Genomic DNA, 19,320 nt, shown 5'->3' on the forward strand with positions numbered 1-19,320 from the left:
ATATGACGGGCCTGCTGCTCTGGACAGCCTGCTCAGTTCAGCTCTGTGTATCGCGTTCTGCTCACTGCCCCGCGCTCTCTGCTGCTGTCCCTCTGCTCGTCGCGCAGTCTCGGGCTCGTGTGCACATCGTCTACAGCCCTGATCCTGGCCCCCGTCCTTCTGCGCGGCCTAGATTCTTGTCCTGCGGCTGGTACCGGAGATGCGCCTGCGCCCCAGCAGATCTCCGGTTTAATTGATTCTCGTTCGCCCTGCTTACGTCGATGATCCACGCTGCCGCCCGACCGATATTCACCCACAACGCGGTTCTAAGGATTCGCAAGGTTCATCCGTCGTCTTCCATTGAATTGCTGCCGGCGTCGCTTTGCTCCTGTGAAAATTGATTTGGCTCTTGCTCGGTTGTGCAACTTAATGTGAAGATGCGTTTGTGACCATCTCTGTCTGACAACAATCTTACCAACTGCTACCACTGCAAGCCCCGCAAAAGCCAGAAAACCGCTTCAACGACGGGATGCGCGCATAGAAAACCACTGCCCACTGCCATGGATGCACCTCAGCGCCCCTCGGCCACCGGATTCCGCATGCGCCCAAAGCCACCCCCGATCCAAACCACCGCCCTTCAGAAGAGGCCGCATATGCGCCCAAAACCGCCGCTCCCGCAAGATGTCGCGGGCGCAACGTCTGACGAGAGAGTGCCTCTTCGAGCCCCCAAGCCACATGCCTCCAGATCGTCACTCCGGACCTTCATGAACAAGACTATCTCCATGCGTCGAAATACAATGAAGCCCGATTCCGCAGCGCCTCTGATCCTCGAGTCGAAGCCTGTGGTGATACCTGCTTCAATTGGCGAAAGCCCTGTCTCCCAGACTATATCAAGGCAGAACTCGATGAAACCCCAGGGAGACCCTGCGCCTATACAACCTCCAGCCGTCGCTTCGTCCTCGGATTCATCTTTACGACTGTCCAAGTCGACAAGAGAAAGACGAGGTCGGGCGGTGTCGTCGTGGGAGCCCCCCCCCTTGTTCAAGGCCTACCCTCAAGCCATTAAGCACGCCATACTCTTTGCACCTGATGCCCCCACTGACAGCATCCTGCGAGCCCAGCAGCTGGTGAAGCAGGGCAAGAGGGAGCAGGGTCTAGATACCGACGGTAACGATTGGCAACCAAATGACCTCATTTACAAAATGGGATGGACTCGAAAGATCTATATGCTCGCGACCAGCGGCTACCTGCTGCAATATAGCGGTGATGGGAACTTCGACCGTCTGCCGGAGATGATCCTGGAGCTTGGAGAGTACTCAGTCGCATTTGCGAGCGACGCAATTCCCGGGAAACACTGGGTGTTACAAATATCACAATCGTACGACGGGAACGGAACCACTCCTGTCGACAATAAAAAAAACTTATTCTCTCGTCTCCGCCTCACCGACTCACCGAAGATAGCCAAGTCCTTCCTGCTCGTGCTAGACAATGCCGACGACCTGGGCTCTTGGTTACAGGTTGTGCGCCGGGAGATTGAAGGCCTTGGCGGCAAAGAATACGTTCCAGAGACACCTGTGGAAGAAGAAACACCGCAGAGCCTTCATCGATATCAGAGCATGACGTCCATGCGAAAATCCGACCACGACAGACGTATTCGCACCCGATCTTCGCTGTCTGTGTCGTCGAATAGGTCGCAAGCGGCGCAAACCCTACACGACGATATCGCTGTGCTTCGAGCAAATAGTCGTCGTGGCACCCAGCCTTTCGACACCCCGTCTTTGTCGTCTGCAACAACAGGCAGTGACTATGACGGGCACCTAAACGGCTCCCGGCTATCCTACGTCTCAGCTGGTGCTAGAACAGCCACTAGCTCCCATTGCTCTTCGCCCCCATCCTCCTCAGCCGAAGTCAAACCTAGTTTGCCCAAAAACCCCTTTTTCGAGTCTCCCGATGCGTTCAACAGTAGCGGTGCGTATAACATTCATATGGATGCTGGACACCGCCCAATATCGATAGTTCGCGAGCCGAGAGATAGCGTTTCTCTTAACACAACAAACCCGCAGCAGAGCAATGCGAACCAGCAAAGGGCAAAGCCGCCGCTACTGCCTGCTCCCAATTTTAGCGTCCCAGTGTTCAGTAAGAGGTTTTCGTCGGCATCGAATCTTAGAGCGTCGCAGTCTTGTGCCAGTATTCCCGCTGTCGATATGCCGCCTACTATACCCGTCAGGTTGCCGTCGCATTATAGCTCAGAAACATTAATTGATTCGAGTCCAGAGAGCCTCCCACCCATCGAACACAAGCCGGTGAAACGTGTAGGAACTGCTCATGGCTGTACCGCGCCGCCGAGCACGAAAGATAATGGAAATCGGTCCACCGACATGCCTACCAGCTCCTCAGTGCGCTATCCTTTCCTTAGCTCGAAATCATCGCAGAGCAGGACATGCAGACACCGGGCGTCCGAGAACAACATTGCTAAACACTCCCCCATCGCTGAACTCGCCCCTGAAACGCCCCTGGCCAGCTTGGATCCGCCGCGACAAACCCATGATACCCCGCATCCCCCTTGTCTCATGCCGGCCAGAGGTACTATGCTGCGGCCTCGACGCCCGCTCGACGAAAGCACACCCCCGCCCCAGCGGCCCTTGAGCCTGCAAGCCAAAACACTACACATATTTCCCCCGCTTTCCACCACCACCCCTGGACACCCGCTCAAGTCGAGAAACTCCCTGTTCATACAACCCTCAGCTGTCAAAATCCATCGCTCTCCCCCCGAAGACACCCGCAAGAACAATCTTTCGTCCCGGCGCAGCATGCCACAGATGGCGTTTGGTCCTCCGCCCGCGCCGCCGCCGGACTGCCCTCTTCCCGACATCCCGTCGGTGGCAGCGCAGCGAGTGTCTGCGTCGTGGAAAGCAGCTCCCCCGCCCGCCGCGGGAAGGCCACCGTCCATGGTTGCACATCAGACTGGTGCACGCACGACGCGAAATTTTTCCTTGGTCGCGCATTCTGCGACGTACAGGGCGTCTGCGTCGATGCACGCGGGTGGCCTGGGTGACATGCATGTTGCTGAGAAGCCAGGCGTCCTGCACGCCTACTAAGAAATACATGAGACTACATAGACTGTACGATCAATATGAAGAATGAATATGCACAATGATTTTTTGGTCTTTTTTCCCCCTATTTGCTTTCTTTGGCCACGATGCCGCAGGATACCCCCTCTTTTCGAGATACTACGTTCTTCTCATGTGTTAATGTGGAAGCAAGTTTTTCCTCCACGCTTCTGTACGAATTATTTCCTTTCCAATCTTATTCTCTTTTCAAAAACTCCTTTCTCATGTATATTTCTTGGGAATTATTCTTTTTGCTCGCTGATATATATAAACTCTATTCACATTATTTGTATAAAAATCGGGTACAACATAACCGTCAACTACCCTACTCATCAAAAATGAGATAGGGTCCAATTTTGATAACTTCACAGTTATATTTTCGTTGATATCTTTCTTGTGTATCTCTCTATTGAGCTGACGACCAACTGATTTATTTCAAAATGATTTTCCAAGGAAATGGGAATGATGTTGAAACAGCTAGGAATTAATATTTTAATGGGAATAGAGGTTTTATTGGATGCATATCGCCGCGTTTTTTGCTGGAAAGCAGTTTCCAATACATGAAATATCGCATTCAGGTCATGAACCTCTATACCTCACAAACAAGGAAGAAATTATCATACAAACCGGGAGTAAAGAACACCAAATATGAAACCCCTTTCAAGAATTTAGACAACCATTCCATGAAAAGAACGATCGATTGTTCAAAGATATTTGTAGAATGTGGTTGCATAAACCAGGCGACTAGATGCAAACGGCGGTGGCTTTTTCTACTCATCATCCGCATCTTCGACACTTGCAGACAAGTTTCGTTTCATGGCTCCTTCAGAGCTGGCCACAGGCTGAGCTCCAGAGGTTGCAGCAGAGGGTGTCGAATCTTCTGTTGGTGCGGCGGGGGTGTCAGCGGATTTTGAGGGTTTTGCAGACGGCGCGGCGGCTCCATTGGTTTTCTTAGATCTCTTCTTCTTTTTAGTCTAGAAATACAAGTCAGCAAAGAATTTTCTAGCATGAAACACAAAACAATCAAATAGTAAGCACATACCTCTTGCCATCCCCATACTGGCCTAAAACTATCGAAGAATCCAACATCTTCGAATAGATTGGGATACAACCAAAGACCGGGAGGAACCGCAAAGAATGTAACGCAAAACAGGATCAAACGGAAAATCGACATGGCAAAGAACAGGCCTAGTAAGCCCATCATTCCAATACTCAGATACCACACGCCTTGCCTCAACATAATAGGCCACAATGGGAACATAACCACCGCCATGATAAGGACAAGGACACCGGCCGCCATAGCCTTTTGCTTCCATTGCGGGCCCTCATATAACCAGGCGTAGTGTAGCATGGGATCGGTTTCTTGGTGTTGCTCTATGCGGACGTTCCACTGGCCTTTTACTCGTTTCTGCTTGGGACGATTCGGCTCTTCAATTTTGGTTACTCGAAGGGCGAGAAGGGACATGGGCAGGAGTTTAAATGTGTTTTCTGCGGAAGCGCGGTCGGTGACGGGGGGAAGGAGAGATTTCGATTTTGAAGCCGCTTTTGCATATGCCGGAGATTCAAGGGCGCGAAGAGCTCGTTTTACTAGGTGTTGAAATCAGTAACTGCACAAATTTTCTAGGGGTTTAAGCTGGAGTAGTCGTGTACCTTTGAACATGTCTCTTCTTTGGCCATCGAGAATACAGGTTCTTGTCTTGAGGTTTTGCGATCTGAGGAAATTCGCGACAGCTAATGCTTTGGGATCAGGCTCCACGCCAGCATTGACGGGCACTCGTCTCTCGTGTTGATGTCCATGATCATGATCACAGCACCCACCACCTTCATGACTGTGTTCTTGTTCTTTAGCTCCCATCTCCTGTTGCATTTGCTGTTGCTGCATCTGGTGCTGGCGGAACGCCTCTGCCCGTAGTTCGTTGATGTATTCCTCCAATGTCAAGCCGTGTTTCGCGGCTTCTTGCTCAAGTTGCTGCCGTTGCATGTCTGCAAATTCTTGCGGCGTCATGCCGTGCTTAGCAGCTTCGGCGGCCATTTGTTGTTGCATGGCCGCCATCTGCTCTGGCGTTGGCTGCGGGCCAGCCATGTCGACAGCTTGAGGTTAAATCCGTGCAACAGGGCAGACGGTTTCTAGATATCGTCCGGCTGTTCAATAAAGTAACCGTTCGCTTGCTGGCGTTGTCTTGGTTTCTCGATGATCCCCAATGTGGCCAGATCGATGTTCTTGTTCTCAAAGCGGAAAGGCGTGGATGTGCCGGTTGCTCTGCGGCGCGTGGCGATAGCGGCTGAACATTCCTGCTTGATCGTCGAACGCGCACGCCAACCTTGCGATCCAGCAGCTCCAGCGGAGATGCGGTTTCAATTGGGTTTATCTCCGAGTTCGATTCTGCTGGCGCGGCAACGGTGCAATGGTTTGTGCCCCGAAGCATCTCCCCTGCACGAAGTGAAACCGACGCTGTCTCCATGGGCAGCTTCGTGCCTAGCAACGGATCTCGACTACAGCCCCCTTGGTCGACCGTGCAATTGGTGCGTCTGTGACATCCTCACTTGAGGCCTGTTAATGCTAACCTGCAGCAGTCCCAGCGAGATGTTTCGTTGCGTGTTCCGATCAATTTCGTGACCCAACCCGCTGTTTCGCTTTCGGCAGCATGTTTTGGCAAAAAAGTGTATGATGAAAATGCTGCAACGCGATGCGTCTCGAATCTCCTGTCTGTAGGATATCGACGGCTACACGTTGATCTATATTGGGCTGTCTCAAGGAAGCAGTGGAGCTTGTGTCCAGTGACAATACCGATCGATATTACTTCTTCTCCTTCGTCAATCTTGGCATCTTCTTCGACAAGTTCGACCTCTGTACGGGATCGCAAGCCACGGGCCACGGGCTTCGCTGCAGATGAGATACACCATGGAAGGGAAACGAGTGAAGAATTCCTTACTCGTCGAGCCAAGGCCCCTATCACAAAAAGCCCTCTTGGGACAGAGCTTTACCAGCTCGGCCCCTTCTCATGCTCCACAAAAGTTGATATTGCAACCGTAACTCGCGTTGTCTCCGATTATTTCGACAAGACACAGGATACATTGAATGCTCAAATGGTACATATTATCTTAAATGCGCATGCTGCTTCATCGTTTGAGAACCCCGAGGCACCAGCACCCGCGCCAAAAGCGGATCAACTTCCAACTTTTCAAGACTCATTAAAACCTACCCTCGATACCATACTGGCAACATACTTATATACACCCCCTGAGCTCTCATCTGAGAGAGGAAATCTAAATAGGTCGTGGTACACCGTTCTTCCCTCAATGAGACCCCTTACTGGGTACTTTAGTACCCAGGGTAAACCCGGCTCTTTCCTAGAGACACAAGATGGGTGGCCCAACGAAGGCTTTCTTGAACTATCCAAGGCCCAGCGACTACTTTTAGGGTGGGGGACAGTTGATCCGCAAATGAAAGCGTACAAATTTGATGACAGCAACCATACCATATTCCCAAGCAACTCTATCTCAACTTCTTTACAGTTTAAGGCGAACGACGCCGAAAACTCCAGGATCAATTGTTTATATAATGACAACATTACTGATATCGCGACCATCACACCATGGGGATTGGCAGATATTCCTTACACTGAATCCTTATCCCAGTTATCGCTCTTTGCTAGCAAAATAGTTGACTGCGGTATATCCCCGCTAGTCAACTATACAATCTTCAATGTGACGGCGGATGAAGACATTGAACCCTATCGAAACGTGTCTCTCTCATCAACCTGGTCATGGACCGAAGGAGAGCCACTCTATTCAATGGATGGTGCAACTGTTGACGCTTATCGCTGCTCTGTGATGGATCTTTCCCTTTCCGGTCGCTGGAGAGCCAGTGGGTGCACAGATAAGCTGTTCTCTGCCTGCCGTATAGGCGATTCTCCATTCGAATGGACACTGTCGAAGAAACCCGAGCCTTATCTTACTGCGGGGTACACCTGCCCTGAAAACTCGAGCTTTTCTGTACCCCGTACGGCATTGGAAAACACATATCTCTATAGACGCCTTGTCCAACAGCCAAAAAGCCTCATTGATCCATCTTCCGAAGAGCCTAACAAGTATAGTATTTGGATTGATCTAAATTCTTTTGATGTACCGAGATGTTGGGTGACAGGCGGCCCAAAAGCCCAATGCCCGTATGAAGTTGATGTGAACGCCGCCCGAAGGCGCAACATTCTAGTCCCCAGCATCGCTGCTATCATTATATTAATTATCACTGCCCTGACCCTTTTTGTCAAATGCAATGCCAACCGTAGCAATTCGAGGAGAACGAGGGTCATTGGAGGCTGGGAGTATGAAGGTGTCCCATCCTGAATCTTTTGATTCAATGACAAGCACGATAGCGGTGCGGTGGTGACTACCACACCCTACCCAAAAAATTGATACCTATATATTATAAACTGCATCTAAATGTTTGGAAAACGCTCTAAAGAGCAGATAGGCTCTTTTTATGAAGTTGTAAGTGGCGTAAATACTTCTAATATCAACAATGGCGTGGGTCTAGATCAACACGTTCACGTCTACAGATCCGACAAAATAAGAGCTGTATAATACAAGTCATCCATTTTAAGTAAATATAGTAGGTATATACATAAAATTGATTGGAACGATTGACAAAGGTGTTATAGGATTCTCAAAGCACATCCAGCATCTCCTTGACACAGCCAAATTTTTCTCGGATCTTCCCTTTCGCCTGCCCTCTCTCCATCTCGACCCGATCAATCGCCTCCCAGTCTTGCCAGCTCGTTGGCCGAAGTCCTAACTTCTCCGCTTCGCCACGCACGCCATCCCAGCCGAGGCCCGTAGCTCCACCTTCCCCCGAATTCAAAAACGTTGGCGCGCCGCTGGAGGCTCCTAGATGATGTGTCCAATCCGCCACTATGGCTTCAGCAGTATCAAACGCGTCTGTCATCGTAGAGGCAATTACACCTGTAGGACCACGCTTTACCCACCCAGCGCAGTACAACCCTGGTAGATGGGTAGGTATATCCTTTGGAGATAAGGAAGGGTCACTGGAAGAATTGATGACTCTACCCTGTCCATCGTTGGGGATAATTCCACGAGAGACATCAAAAGGAATATTTAGGTCATCAAAGCCTTGAAGTGGTAGAGATTTGTATCCGATACTCCGAAAACAGACACTGGCTGGAATATCGGCCTGCATTGCCTTGCCATCATCACCGAGGCGAGGCATCGCACGAGCTGTTGGAGAAAAAGGATCCGAGGGATCTAGTTGGTTACGAGTAAATTTAATATAGGAAAGATGGTCGGGCTGGGTATCTGAGGCATGAAAGGAGTACGGAGAGAGCAAGAAGTCAAGAGACCATGATTTATTCGTGGATGAAGAATTTGTAGGCGAGCCTTTTGCTAATAGTTGCGTTATTCTCTTCTGCGCTCGGGGTAAACTCTTAATGGTCGGGGGCGGGGGGAAGAGAATCTCAGGGATCGGTTCGAAGGACACAGAAGGCAACTGTATGAGTTCACGTAATTCTTTGATTGTGTAGGCACCCTACATAGTGTCAATGAAAGAGTATGTTCGATCTAGGACAAGAACAAATACCTGCATTGGGCCTCTTCTCCCAACCACCCGCACTCGTTTGATCTTGCTTCTCGACAATCCCTCTAACGCATGTTCCGCCATATCCGTCTTCCGTAGTACATCTACATCGGTTAATAATACCCTTGCAACGTCCATAGCAACATTTCCTTGTCCGATTACAACAGCTTCTTCGCCTCTATCCAACTCTGGGTGCAGTTCTCTGTATTCCGGTAACCCATTGTACCAACCAACAAAGGCCCTAGCGGAATATATGCCGCAAAAGTTTTCGCCTGGCAGACCCAGTAGTTTATCCTTTGAAGCCCCATAAGAAAATAGTATAGCGTCGTAGTGAGGCTTTAGGGCTTTGAGGGGAAGAGTTGTACCTAGGTCAATATTCCCAATGAAATTGAACCGTGAAGAACCGGCCACTTCGGTAAATTTTTCTTGACAGTTCTATCAAGCTTGATTAGGCTATATAGAAAGTGGGAAAAGCACGGAAGATATGATGGCTTCATTACCTTGACCTCTGGATGGTCCGGCGCAACACCATATCGCACCAGACCAAATGGCACAGGCAACTGTTCGTACATATCGACAAAAGCATTTTCTATCTTTGTCATTAACTTGTACGTAGCATAAAACCCTGCTGGTCCTGAACCAATGACCGCGACCCGGAATGGGCGCGACGACTGGGTGACATGGCTGCTGTACGTCCTCCGACTATGCCACCGGGGTGTTTCGATAGATATCGTATGCGGCTCAAGGCCAAAGAGCGCTCTCTGAGCCCGGATAGAGCATCGAACGCATATGCCTGGCGTCCGATACAGCATGACTTTTGCGAAGATTCCGAATTATTGCGAAGCCATTCCCGCAGCAATCGATTCTGAATTTCTGAGTCAATGGTCGCGATAAGCCCTACACCCGGTTGCCCCGTCAACAATCGCCCACCTCTCAGTATTTACGCAAGGCGCTTCGTGGCTCGAAAGCAAGTCTAGCTAAAAGCCCGAACGACCCTCATCCCCGTCGCCTCCGTCTCGTGCATCGATTATCCTTACTTTTTTATGCTGTAAGAGAGAACCGGAGTCGTGACAATGGGGCGGAGTGAGCCTCCATTCCTCTATGACCCTCCGTCGCATCGCGGACCGCCCTCACCCAACAGGACATTCAACCCCAAGGCTGTAACCCAGGAGTCGTGGGCACCGAGCCCGCCACAGTCCAAAAAAGATGGCCCGCTGGTCAATTTTAATCAACATCCAGATTCGGTACGTACTCGATGAAAGGCGCTTTGAATGGAGGAGCTGACCGCAGATGCTTGTAGTTCGGGCTGATTGCGACCGGAAGAAATATCAAAACTATGAGCCCAAAGACAAAGCAAAGAGTGAAGCGTGCCAGAATTACACAGCTGGTACTGAGAATTCTCACCCTTATTGGGGCTCTGGGTTTATTATTTTGTGTGATTTGCATCAAAGGAACAACGCTGACACTCGCATGGATGATTAGAGTGCCCGTAAGTTAGAACTATTGGTACCCTGTGATATTTGTACGCTTATTATTCAATAGCCCTGTGTGTCAATTGTGCATACACTCTATGGCATTTATCACCTCTTCCGATCCTCGAATGCCCGGACCCCCGCTTCATCGGCAAGCTACATGCTTTTTGCGGCGGTCCTGGACGCTGGCCTTATTCCATTATACGTGTTCATTGGAATCGTTTCCAATATCGAGTATGAACAGAAATCTTACGGCTGGCAAACACTTTTTGGAACTGCAGAAGCAAGAGAGAAGATCGTACAGACGTTATTTCTTGCGTGTTCAACCGTTGGAGGTCTTCATTTGATTTCGCTGGGAATAGATCTTTACCTTGCGATTATGTTTCGAAAGATATCAAAACTGCCGCCAGATATGAACCCGCTGGAAGATAATCTGACATCGCGAGGACCAAAGCGCCCGAGATCCGAGATCGCAGAGAAACACTTGAGTCAGAGCACAACCAATTCCATCGAAGATAATCGTCATTCTCTTGCCAAAGAGCCCCTGATAGCCAGCCGCACAGTCCCTTTTATGCACACCAGGACTGACTCTGAAAGCACTCTTTCGGGCCCCGAGTTCCGAGGTGCAGAGAGCCCTAGGTCTTCATATTATTCTGCCCACTCGCGAATGCATTCGCGAACGCATTTGCCAAATCGGCAATTGCGCTCGAGCCATGGAAACAAACCCAATCCGGATTTCTCGCAGTTGTCTGCCATGAAGCACGCTGCCACCCCATCCAGGCCTCAGTCCGCGAGGATGAATGCACCATTACAGTTTGACATTGCGGAACCTAAGGCACGAGATCCCAGTGGCGTTTCGTCCTTGTCCGATGAGAACTGGCAGGCCTACCCGTCTTCACCCCCGTCACCCGATATGTACCCAGTCGATTCTGCCGGTGGATTATTGTCTGTTGCTAATCGCGAAGGCACCCCAATGATACCAGATGTTGAGTCCGAGAAATTGGAATACACTGAGCCCCATGATAGTATTGCAAGAGGTGGTACAGTGATACGGCACTACGAGGAGTATGCAGCGCTTGCCAACAATTATGACACTCCCGAAAATATATATGAAGACAATTATGCCGAAAATTTGTATAACAGCATCGAACTCGACCTAGGGAACCATCAGTTAATAGGCTATGCTAAAGATGAAAGAGACGAGCCAACTCGCCATATAACCTTCAACCCCTTGGAGATGAATCCACCAACGCCCAGACCAACAGAGCAAGAGTCAGTAAGGTCGACAAATTCAAAAAGTAGTTTACGACGTATCGCACTAGCAGATATACCAAATCCACCTTCGGACAATGGCCAAACAACCCCTGTTAAAGGCTTGAAGTTCAGATCATATGGCGATCTTGAGAGCGTCAAGGTCTCTCCCGCACAGCGTTCAGGAAGCTTCCGAGGCAAGAGCTCCGATTTCACAACACCAAACAGCACTGAGAAAAAGGTCAAAACACGGTGGAGGCGTAAGACTGGCATTTATGAATCCGTCAACAACGCCGATGAGAGCGACCATGACAGTGGGGAGGACAACAACAAACCAGATCACAGAGATAGCGATCATAAAGGCCGTGTTGTAAGCAACACAGGCATCGACCTTGGTTTAGGGCCTGCAGGGTACGGCAATTATATTGCTGGCCTGGGCGTCGGCCGTAGAAGGGAGGTGAGCGGCAAGATGGCTGAGGAGGGTCGTGTCGGTAGCCTGAGTCCCAGCAATGACAGCAGTACAGGAATAGAGGGTGGAAAGAAAATAACAAACGATTATCGGGCGGCGGGATGGGCACGATTTAAAGGCCTTTGAAGGCTTTTCAAAGACATGAAGATGGATGTTATGATCTATAAGCTATATTTGGGTATCATTTTGGGCGTTACTATGTTGCTTGAAGATGTTTGAGGTTTTAAATGCTGTCATGAACTATATGTATGTATCTCTGTTTGCCATTTATTAGTTAATACTGCTTGAGTGGACGATTATTCAAATGGCTCGTGTATCGATTGTTCATACAATGAGGAACCATAGAGTCTCGGTTCTCTTCAGTTGCTTGATCCTGCAATGGATGTAGTACTAATTGCGCTGAGGCGCGTGAAAATGATCCGTATTGATTTTGGATCTAATATTTCCATTAGGCCAAAATTTCTGTAAAAGCGCGCGTGGCCAAGCGGTAAGGCGTCGCACTCGTAACTACTTCAGAAATGCGGAAATCGCCGGTTCGAATCCGGTCGTGCGCAAATTTACTTTTTTTTAAACCTTTTCTCGCCTTCACCCTAGCTCGTACCTACTTACTTACTCTCTCATTCACATCTGTAACCATCACTAATTCGACCTCCTTACTACCTAGGCTCGCGGAGTACTCCGTACTGCTTTTATTAACTTAGAGTATGTCGGAAACCACTGCCTCTCTATTCATGTGGCTCTCATGCCTCCATTGCCTTGGCCTCGCCGGAACCCACCGCCGGATGGCCCATCCAGTTCATGGTCGAAGCGAATAAACTGCGGCGTTTTCCCGTTGATGTAGCTTACAGCATGTGTGTCTGCTGACACACTAGTCAAGCTAATATTTTGTGAATTATACCATAATTCCCATTTATCTATGCCTTGAATACCGCATCTCTGGTGAAGTGCTTTCACCTTTGCTGTTACTGTTAAGTGAAGATTCCGTTTAGCGGGCCTCTTTATGGAATATATATCCTTAAAATCTAAGCTTCAATTTGCTCCTCTTACGCGCGATTTTGAGGACCCTACTGGATTGGTGAACGCAAAAATCAAGATGCTTTCAAGCAACCAGGTGCAGAAGAAGCCGTTTACATGCTTCTACTGGAAGACTACCAAGTGCAGGTTTACAGCGCAGGATTGTCGTTACTTACACGAGCATACAGGACATGTTGCTTCCTCTCCCTATAAACCCAAGTCCAAGCCTAAGAGCAAGAGTAGTAGGACTTTCCTTCCTCTCTATTGTTTGTACATACTTGTACTGACACAGATACGTTGAAGTTGAGTTGCCCTTGAAACAGCCTGAAGTTGGAACTTCTGAAAGTGACGACTTGATTTCGTTAAGTTCTTCCTTTTCTACTCCAATGCAAAAGGTACCGATGCATCCCCAATAGCGCTTCAGGTATGCAATTGGAAGAGTTGATTCTGTCTAATAGCGTCAGAAAAGAAACCATGAGATATCGGGGCTTATCGAGGGTGACGATTCGGCCCTGAGTCCTTCGCCTGATGTTCGCGTTCTAGTGGAGTCGATCATTCTCGCTATTCGTCAACATCAGGATTACGGCTCTCTTAAAAATATGTTGGCCACCATTCCCCGCCAGGAGCTCAAGGAAATTTTTGCTTGTAATCAGCTCTCATTTTCCGCTTTGCTAGCAGCTGTACATACCAACAGACCCAACGTTATCAAATTGCTTGTTGAACATGGCGCCAACCCTGATGCAACGAGTGAAGCTGGTGTGCCGCTATTGATGCCCATTATTCTCAATTCTGGAATTTATGCGACAGATATTGTCAGAGCCATTCTTGCTCTTGGCGCAAACCCGCATGTTATTCCACCAGATTTGTGGGCTGGCGGTAATACACAGGTTCAAGAAGGTAAGGGCAGGGGCTCACAGACAACTTGGTGTAGTGAGCGGCAGCGGACAGTACTACGGGATAGCCTCACAGTTTCCATGCAATATTACTTTTCTGAAGCTTCCCTGTGTGATGGAACTGCCGCTATAAATACCCTTGTTACTCGGGAAATTTCTACTTCTGTCGTTGGCCAACGCTACGCACTCACCCGTATCACTGAATATCTCATTGGTCACCATGTACTTCAAGGTAACTCCCCATTGGTACTAGCATTTGTTGGAGCACCTGGCTATGGAAAAAGAACGCTTGCTCGATCCCTTGGGGAGTTTCGAGAAATATCCCAGTTTTCTGGGCACGATAATATGCTATCTTCTATGGATAATATCGATGAACCGAAGGTTTCAGCATCTGTCAAACATGGTTTAGATATCGTCTTTATTGATTGTGACAAGGTCGATCACTCATGGCTGAAATCTCTACTTAATACTGTCGATAATGGTAAGTCTACCCAACAAAAAAAATATAATAATAGTATGTATGTACTCCGTACATACACTAACAAATGCAGATACGTATCAGTATAAGGCAGGAAAGAAGATGTCGCGGCGGAAGACTGCCTATATTCTTTCTGTGCCACAGACTGTGGATTCGGCACCTTGGACTTCCACTGATAATCCCAACCCTAATAATTACGAAACCCCCAGAGATCCAAAGCTTTTTGAGCTGCTAAGAAACAAAATTGAGCCCAGTTTGAGGGACTATCTTTCAATACTTTACGGGGTATGTACACTATGCAAACTGTATGTTACTACAGCTGACATATCATGAATTCACCAGCCATCTATCACAAGTCGTATCGAACTTGTCGTTCCCTTCATTCCCTTCACCAAAGACGAAGTTGCCGTATTAGCTCATCGATTTACAATTGAAGCGGTTCAAGAATTAGAAAAGGATTGCATGCTTCGAGACTCTTATGGTAAAAAAAGAGCAGGCGGCTTCGATCTTCGTGCTGACCCCGATATTTACTACAGTTTTTTCGATTTGTTATATTATGATTATAAGGGTGCTCGCGATATCCAAAAAGAGGTGGCGAAGCACATTGCTTTGCCAATGGCACAGAAATACCTCTCGAAATTTGCAGAACACGTTAGTGATTTTGAGGGGGTAATTAAGGTCAGAAGTACTGATCGTATATGCAACGGTAGTGAGGGCATATTTTTAGATGTGGAGGTGCTCTAACTTTATTGGAAAACGATTTGGAATCTGGGTTTTTTTAAGATTGGAAAAGCTTATACAGATATGGCTTGAATAAAATACTGCCAATTAAATGGAATAAATAAATATATCAGAGTCTGGTATTTTCTATGATATACCTATACATACCCCTTCCCTCAAGGGGCTAAGCCTTCCTTAACTCAACCAGATGGCAAAAATCAAAGATACCCACATGCACCAAGGTCATACATACGTATGTATATATTCATTTACCTTTCAGTGAGGAACGCATGTAACAAAACTAACTTCACCATTCATTCATCTACTAGGTAAAGTATCAAGGTGAGTTGTGCGCACACTTATCAACTCCAAATAACGACTCAAGCTAAGCTCACGAGAAGTCCTCGCCAGTCTCTTCAATATTATTCTTAATGCGCAAGAATATTGCCGTTTTCCATTTGTCTAACTTGCTCAATTGGTCGTATTGGAATAGTTTGTCAGCAAAGGCATCTTGATCCCCTTGCTCCACAGCTTGTGTCAGGTCGACGAGCAATTGATGCTCCCGAGTGGAAAGGAAAGTGTTATCGAGGTCAACGTAAGACTGTAGTGCGCGATTGGTTGCAACCAGATCCTGGGTTCATTAGAATATTGTCAAGCGAAGAATATAGAAGCTCAAGAAAATGCACATACTTTTGAAGCAAGGTGGCACATCCCTGCTTTGAGGAAGTAATCCTTCACAGACCACTTCATAAGATGATTGCTAATAGAGGATTTGGCTACCTTTTCAAAATTCTCAATAGCCTTATAGTAATCGCCTTTTAGAGCGGCAAGGTCTGCCACCTTCAAGAAATGCTTGTTTGCAAGCCTAGCACAGAAAACCATTAGTAAACTCACAAATATCTTCACAATTCATCTGTAGTAAATGTTCTTGAGGGGGTAGCTTACGCTTCAGCGTTGTCACCTTCGAACCACTCCGCAGCTTTCTCGTATGCCTCCATCGCCCTTGTTTCATCTCCGATTTCAACCTCGTAGACTTCAGCTAGATTTTGTTGGTGTGTTGCCGCTCGTCGAAAATTCCCCTTCGATATGTAATGGCTGATAGCACCCTGCAGAACGCGAGCTGCGTCCTCGGGATCTGTCTTTCTGTACACCTTGAATGCTTCGGTCAACGCGTTGGCGGCATCGTCGGGTTCATTGAGGTTAGTGGTGTAGACGGCGGCGGCCTTTTCGAAGGCCATACCGGCTTCCTTGTCTGTTCATCGCATAAATACTTCTGTGTCAATCGTCGATGACTATAGTAGAGAACAAAGCAGAGGGGTCTCGTGAGAGACGACTCACTCAACTTTTGTACTCGAAACGCATTTGCGGCTTGTGTGTATAAATCAGCGGCATTCTCATATTTTTCCGTCTTTCCACCAAAGAAGCTGAAGCCTCCTGATGCGCTCTGTATGGTCTTGTCGGCCTATTCTGGTCCTTAGCGGCCGGTCTGGGGCGAGGGCGACTGATGTCATATACATACCTTTTGCAGGAGGACTCGGGGATCTTGCGCTGCCATGGCTAAAGTCTGTGTCAATGACACCCACGAGAATTAGAACAGACAGGTCTATGAGAGAAGGCGGGAGGAAACTGTGCAGGTAGGGGGGCGATGAATCGTGCTCTTGAAGCTACTTGGCGGGGAAACCTTGAGGTGGGCCAAATTCAAAACACAACCAGAGCGAAGTCAGAACGCGCATGGAGCTACTCCGTAACTACTGAGCCCGCACATCACTACGGAGCTACAAGGTATGGAACACTCTCCGCCAGCTGAGCTGCTCTGAAATCCCACTACGCTTCCATCCCTTACGTTTCAATAGAGGGAGTTCCCCAACCTACCCCATGACGACAAAACTCGCAACTCGTTACTGTCAAGCACGGCTATTCCAGCAGCACTGCAGAGACCACATACGACGACCTACCTCTCCGTTCCTCTGCACACGTTCAGCAGCTTCGACTTCCGCCTGCCATTCTTCCTCTCCATCGCCCCCGAAGAACGAACCCAATATATCGGCCATCCTCTCGCACCCAACCTGGTCTATCACGTCCCTCCTCCCCGAGAAATCTACCGACGCCCTTGATCACCCAATATCCCGTACCCAACTGCACCATCTGCTGCGACTCTGCGCCCTCCCACAGCCTTCATCCCCGTCAGAGGAAGCATCTATGCTCAACACCCTCTGCTCGCAGATTCATTTCGTTAAACAAATCCAACAAGTCGATACCACCAACATCACTCCACTCCGTAGTCTACGTGACGAGAGAGCCGAGGCAGAGAGGGAAAATACAATTGGCGTAGCGAAACTCAGGGGAGCGTTAGCGCAGGAGGAGTTTGTTGGGCCGAATAGGAGAATTCGGCGACGAAGGGCAGATAAAGTAGAGGCTCTGGGCGGTGAATCGTGGAAGAGTAAGGACATATTACTGAAGTCTGGGAAGAAGATGATGGGAAGGTATTTCATTGTTCAATCAAGTGAGAAAAACACTGAATAGTTTGGTATGTTCGCTTGTTCCTCTGTTGTGTACGGCTCTTCCTGTCTATATGCCAGTACTACCATACAAAAAGGAAATGGAATAAAAATGATATTTGGATATATAAACATTTCAAAAGGACAACTCCATGTATTTTAATTCAAATTATTTAGTTGTCCTTTCCACCGGAAAACAACTTCGTTCGTAACACCATTTTAGGCTATTTGGTGACGCCTGAATATATGAGAAATAATATATTCTTTGTGTGAGTACCCCCGTGAAAGTTACAGTTGTCAAGCATGTAACATGCAAACTCGTTTGGTAAAATTTGCGTCCAAGGGCCGCCGGTCTCCGGTATCAAACCCTATCGCAAAACTCCAGAATAAGTGTAAGACCGAAGGAGACCAAATGAAAGTCGGGAAGTCGAAATATGTATAGCGAGTGACAAAACAGTGATAAATGCGGTGACTGCTTGGGTTCCATCGTCAAGCATGTGCGTCCGTCACGAGAACGGCTTTTGGCCGTAGACACAGTGGCTTTTGCACTTATTAGCGCTTGAGTGGTATACAAGGCACAATGTAGCTTACCAAGTCGTGTGGATATGGTAATCCATATTTTTTAAGTCCTGCCGTACACCAGCCAGCTGCGCCTGTATCATGTTGTTATTCCAATTGAGTACCCGTGTGAACAATGCCAGGCAATACGGCTCAAGTGAATCTGACATAACTATTCGCATGTATTCCCCGAGGATTTTCTGTTTCGGGTCCGACATCCAGGGAGAAAGAGGGGCTTTCCGAGGCTCACTGACAACATTAACAAAGCCAGCATCTTCCACCATCTCGCGGAACCGAGATGCCAAGTTGAGTTCCTTGCCAAAAGCTTTAGCAGCTTCAGCTAGAAGAGTCTGGAATTGAGCGTAGGCCGAATCCCGTGGGAGACTGTCATCATCCGTTGAGGCCCACGCTTCAAAATCAATGACCTCAACCCATCCACCTGGCGATAGATTGTCGTATGCTTGTTTCAGCAGCCGGGGCCAGTCGCTTATACTGCCAGCCAGAGTTCCAATGTGTATGTAATCGAAAGTGTGACTAAACTGCCAATCGTCTTCAGCGTCATCAACTTCAAACTGTAGATTTTCCGGAACGAAACTGGGTTGTATGGCAGAAAGATCGGTTGCTGTGACAAGAGTGCTTGGGAACTTATCGGCAAATTCGATTGCCCACTGTTTCAATTACTTGGTTAGTAAACGAGCTCCAGAGAGGCAAACCGATATCAACGTACGATTCCTGTGCCACAACCAATATCCAGAGCGTGCTTAATATCCTTCGAGATTGGGGCACGGTATATATCGCCGTCGTATAAAAGGGTGTAGAGGTGATGTTGCATGTCTAAACGGTCCTGTTCTTTTTCATCATTCGGCAGTGGGTATTCGCCGGCATGGTAAGCATGATAGCGTCTACCATTCTCATACCTAATAATAAAGTATCACTCGTGTTAGCGATGATCGTCAGCAAAACACATAGAAACACATACTCATAATCAAATACGCTCTCAGTCAATGAATAAGTTTCACCTGAATCCTGCTGCATCGGGGATTCAATATGTGCTCCGTCTAGTACGGAGTACACACTACGGTTGAACATTGACTATCCAAAGTGATAGGGTCGACGTGAAACTTGAAAGAAAAAGGCGGAGAAACTGTTGAATCGTGGGAGATCCATGACCGAGGGCGCCAAAGAATGTTTGTTATCAATCCCATGGCTTCGATCGCTTCTTGAGTTGACGTATAGACTTCCGAGCCGTCATGAATGTGGGGGCGCACGGTTTTTGCAGGCTGATTTT

General features: G+C 48.2%; 8 protein-coding genes and 1 non-coding gene across 9 annotated transcripts; 5 read left to right on the forward strand and 4 right to left on the reverse strand.

Annotated features, from left to right (window-relative positions):
• Positions 1–539: 539 nt before the first annotated feature.
• On the forward strand, positions 540–3,077 carry LOZ57_002860 (uncharacterized protein; the record flags this gene model as incomplete). The annotated part of the gene is made up of 1 exon (XM_049251919.1): positions 540–3,077. One exon carries the CDS (start codon positions 540–542, stop codon positions 3,075–3,077), a length of 2,538 nt encoding a protein of 845 aa, XP_049109237.1.
• Positions 3,078–3,859: 782 nt separating this feature from the next.
• On the reverse strand, positions 3,860–5,172 carry SEC62 (Translocation protein S62; the record flags this gene model as incomplete). Its single annotated transcript, XM_049251920.1, has 3 exons — positions 3,860–4,063; positions 4,132–4,676; positions 4,740–5,172. 3 exons carry the CDS (start codon positions 5,170–5,172, stop codon positions 3,860–3,862), a joined length of 1,182 nt encoding a protein of 393 aa, XP_049109238.1.
• Positions 5,173–5,549: 377 nt separating this feature from the next.
• On the forward strand, positions 5,550–7,436 carry MTC6 (Maintenance of telomere capping protein 6; the record flags this gene model as incomplete). The annotated part of the gene is made up of 2 exons (XM_049251921.1): positions 5,550–5,612; positions 5,664–7,436. The coding sequence occupies 2 exons, from the start codon at positions 5,550–5,552 to the stop codon at positions 7,434–7,436; spliced, it is 1,836 nt and encodes a 611-aa protein (XP_049109239.1).
• Positions 7,437–7,755: 319 nt separating this feature from the next.
• On the reverse strand, positions 7,756–9,491 carry ARH1 (NADPH-adrenodoxin reductase; the record flags this gene model as incomplete). The annotated part of the gene is made up of 3 exons (XM_049251922.1): positions 7,756–8,631; positions 8,683–9,114; positions 9,180–9,491. 3 exons carry the CDS (start codon positions 9,489–9,491, stop codon positions 7,756–7,758), a joined length of 1,620 nt encoding a protein of 539 aa, XP_049109240.1.
• Positions 9,492–9,752: 261 nt separating this feature from the next.
• On the forward strand, positions 9,753–11,997 carry LOZ57_002864 (uncharacterized protein; the record flags this gene model as incomplete). The annotated part of the gene is made up of 3 exons (XM_049251923.1): positions 9,753–9,923; positions 9,980–10,168; positions 10,222–11,997. 3 exons carry the CDS (start codon positions 9,753–9,755, stop codon positions 11,995–11,997), a joined length of 2,136 nt encoding a protein of 711 aa, XP_049109241.1.
• A 344-nt stretch (positions 11,998–12,341) lies between these two features.
• On the forward strand, positions 12,342–12,425 carry LOZ57_002865. The gene has a single exon. It is a non-coding gene; the product is annotated as a tRNA-Thr (tRNA).
• A 446-nt stretch (positions 12,426–12,871) lies between these two features.
• Positions 12,872–15,000, forward strand: LOZ57_002866 (uncharacterized protein; the record flags this gene model as incomplete). Its single annotated transcript, XM_049251924.1, has 5 exons — positions 12,872–13,127; positions 13,189–13,280; positions 13,344–14,259; positions 14,330–14,541; positions 14,599–15,000. 5 exons carry the CDS (start codon positions 12,872–12,874, stop codon positions 14,998–15,000), a joined length of 1,878 nt encoding a protein of 625 aa, XP_049109242.1.
• Positions 15,001–15,367: 367 nt separating this feature from the next.
• Positions 15,368–16,531, reverse strand: SEC17 (vesicular-fusion protein S17; the record flags this gene model as incomplete). The annotated part of the gene is made up of 5 exons (XM_049251925.1): positions 15,368–15,607; positions 15,667–15,841; positions 15,922–16,228; positions 16,315–16,438; positions 16,496–16,531. The coding sequence occupies 5 exons, from the start codon at positions 16,529–16,531 to the stop codon at positions 15,368–15,370; spliced, it is 882 nt and encodes a 293-aa protein (XP_049109243.1).
• A 1,449-nt stretch (positions 16,532–17,980) lies between these two features.
• Positions 17,981–19,067, reverse strand: LOZ57_002868 (uncharacterized protein; the record flags this gene model as incomplete). The annotated part of the gene is made up of 4 exons (XM_049251926.1): positions 17,981–18,014; positions 18,066–18,700; positions 18,760–18,949; positions 19,012–19,067. 4 exons carry the CDS (start codon positions 19,065–19,067, stop codon positions 17,981–17,983), a joined length of 915 nt encoding a protein of 304 aa, XP_049109244.1.
• Between the last annotated feature and the right edge of the window lie 253 nt (positions 19,068–19,320).

The sequence above is a fragment of the Ophidiomyces ophidiicola genome, assembly GCF_022830035.1.
Source record: "Ophidiomyces ophidiicola strain CBS 122913 chromosome Unknown scaffold_8, whole genome shotgun sequence".
Classification (NCBI taxonomy): Eukaryota; Fungi; Ascomycota; class Eurotiomycetes; order Onygenales; family Onygenaceae; genus Ophidiomyces; species Ophidiomyces ophidiicola.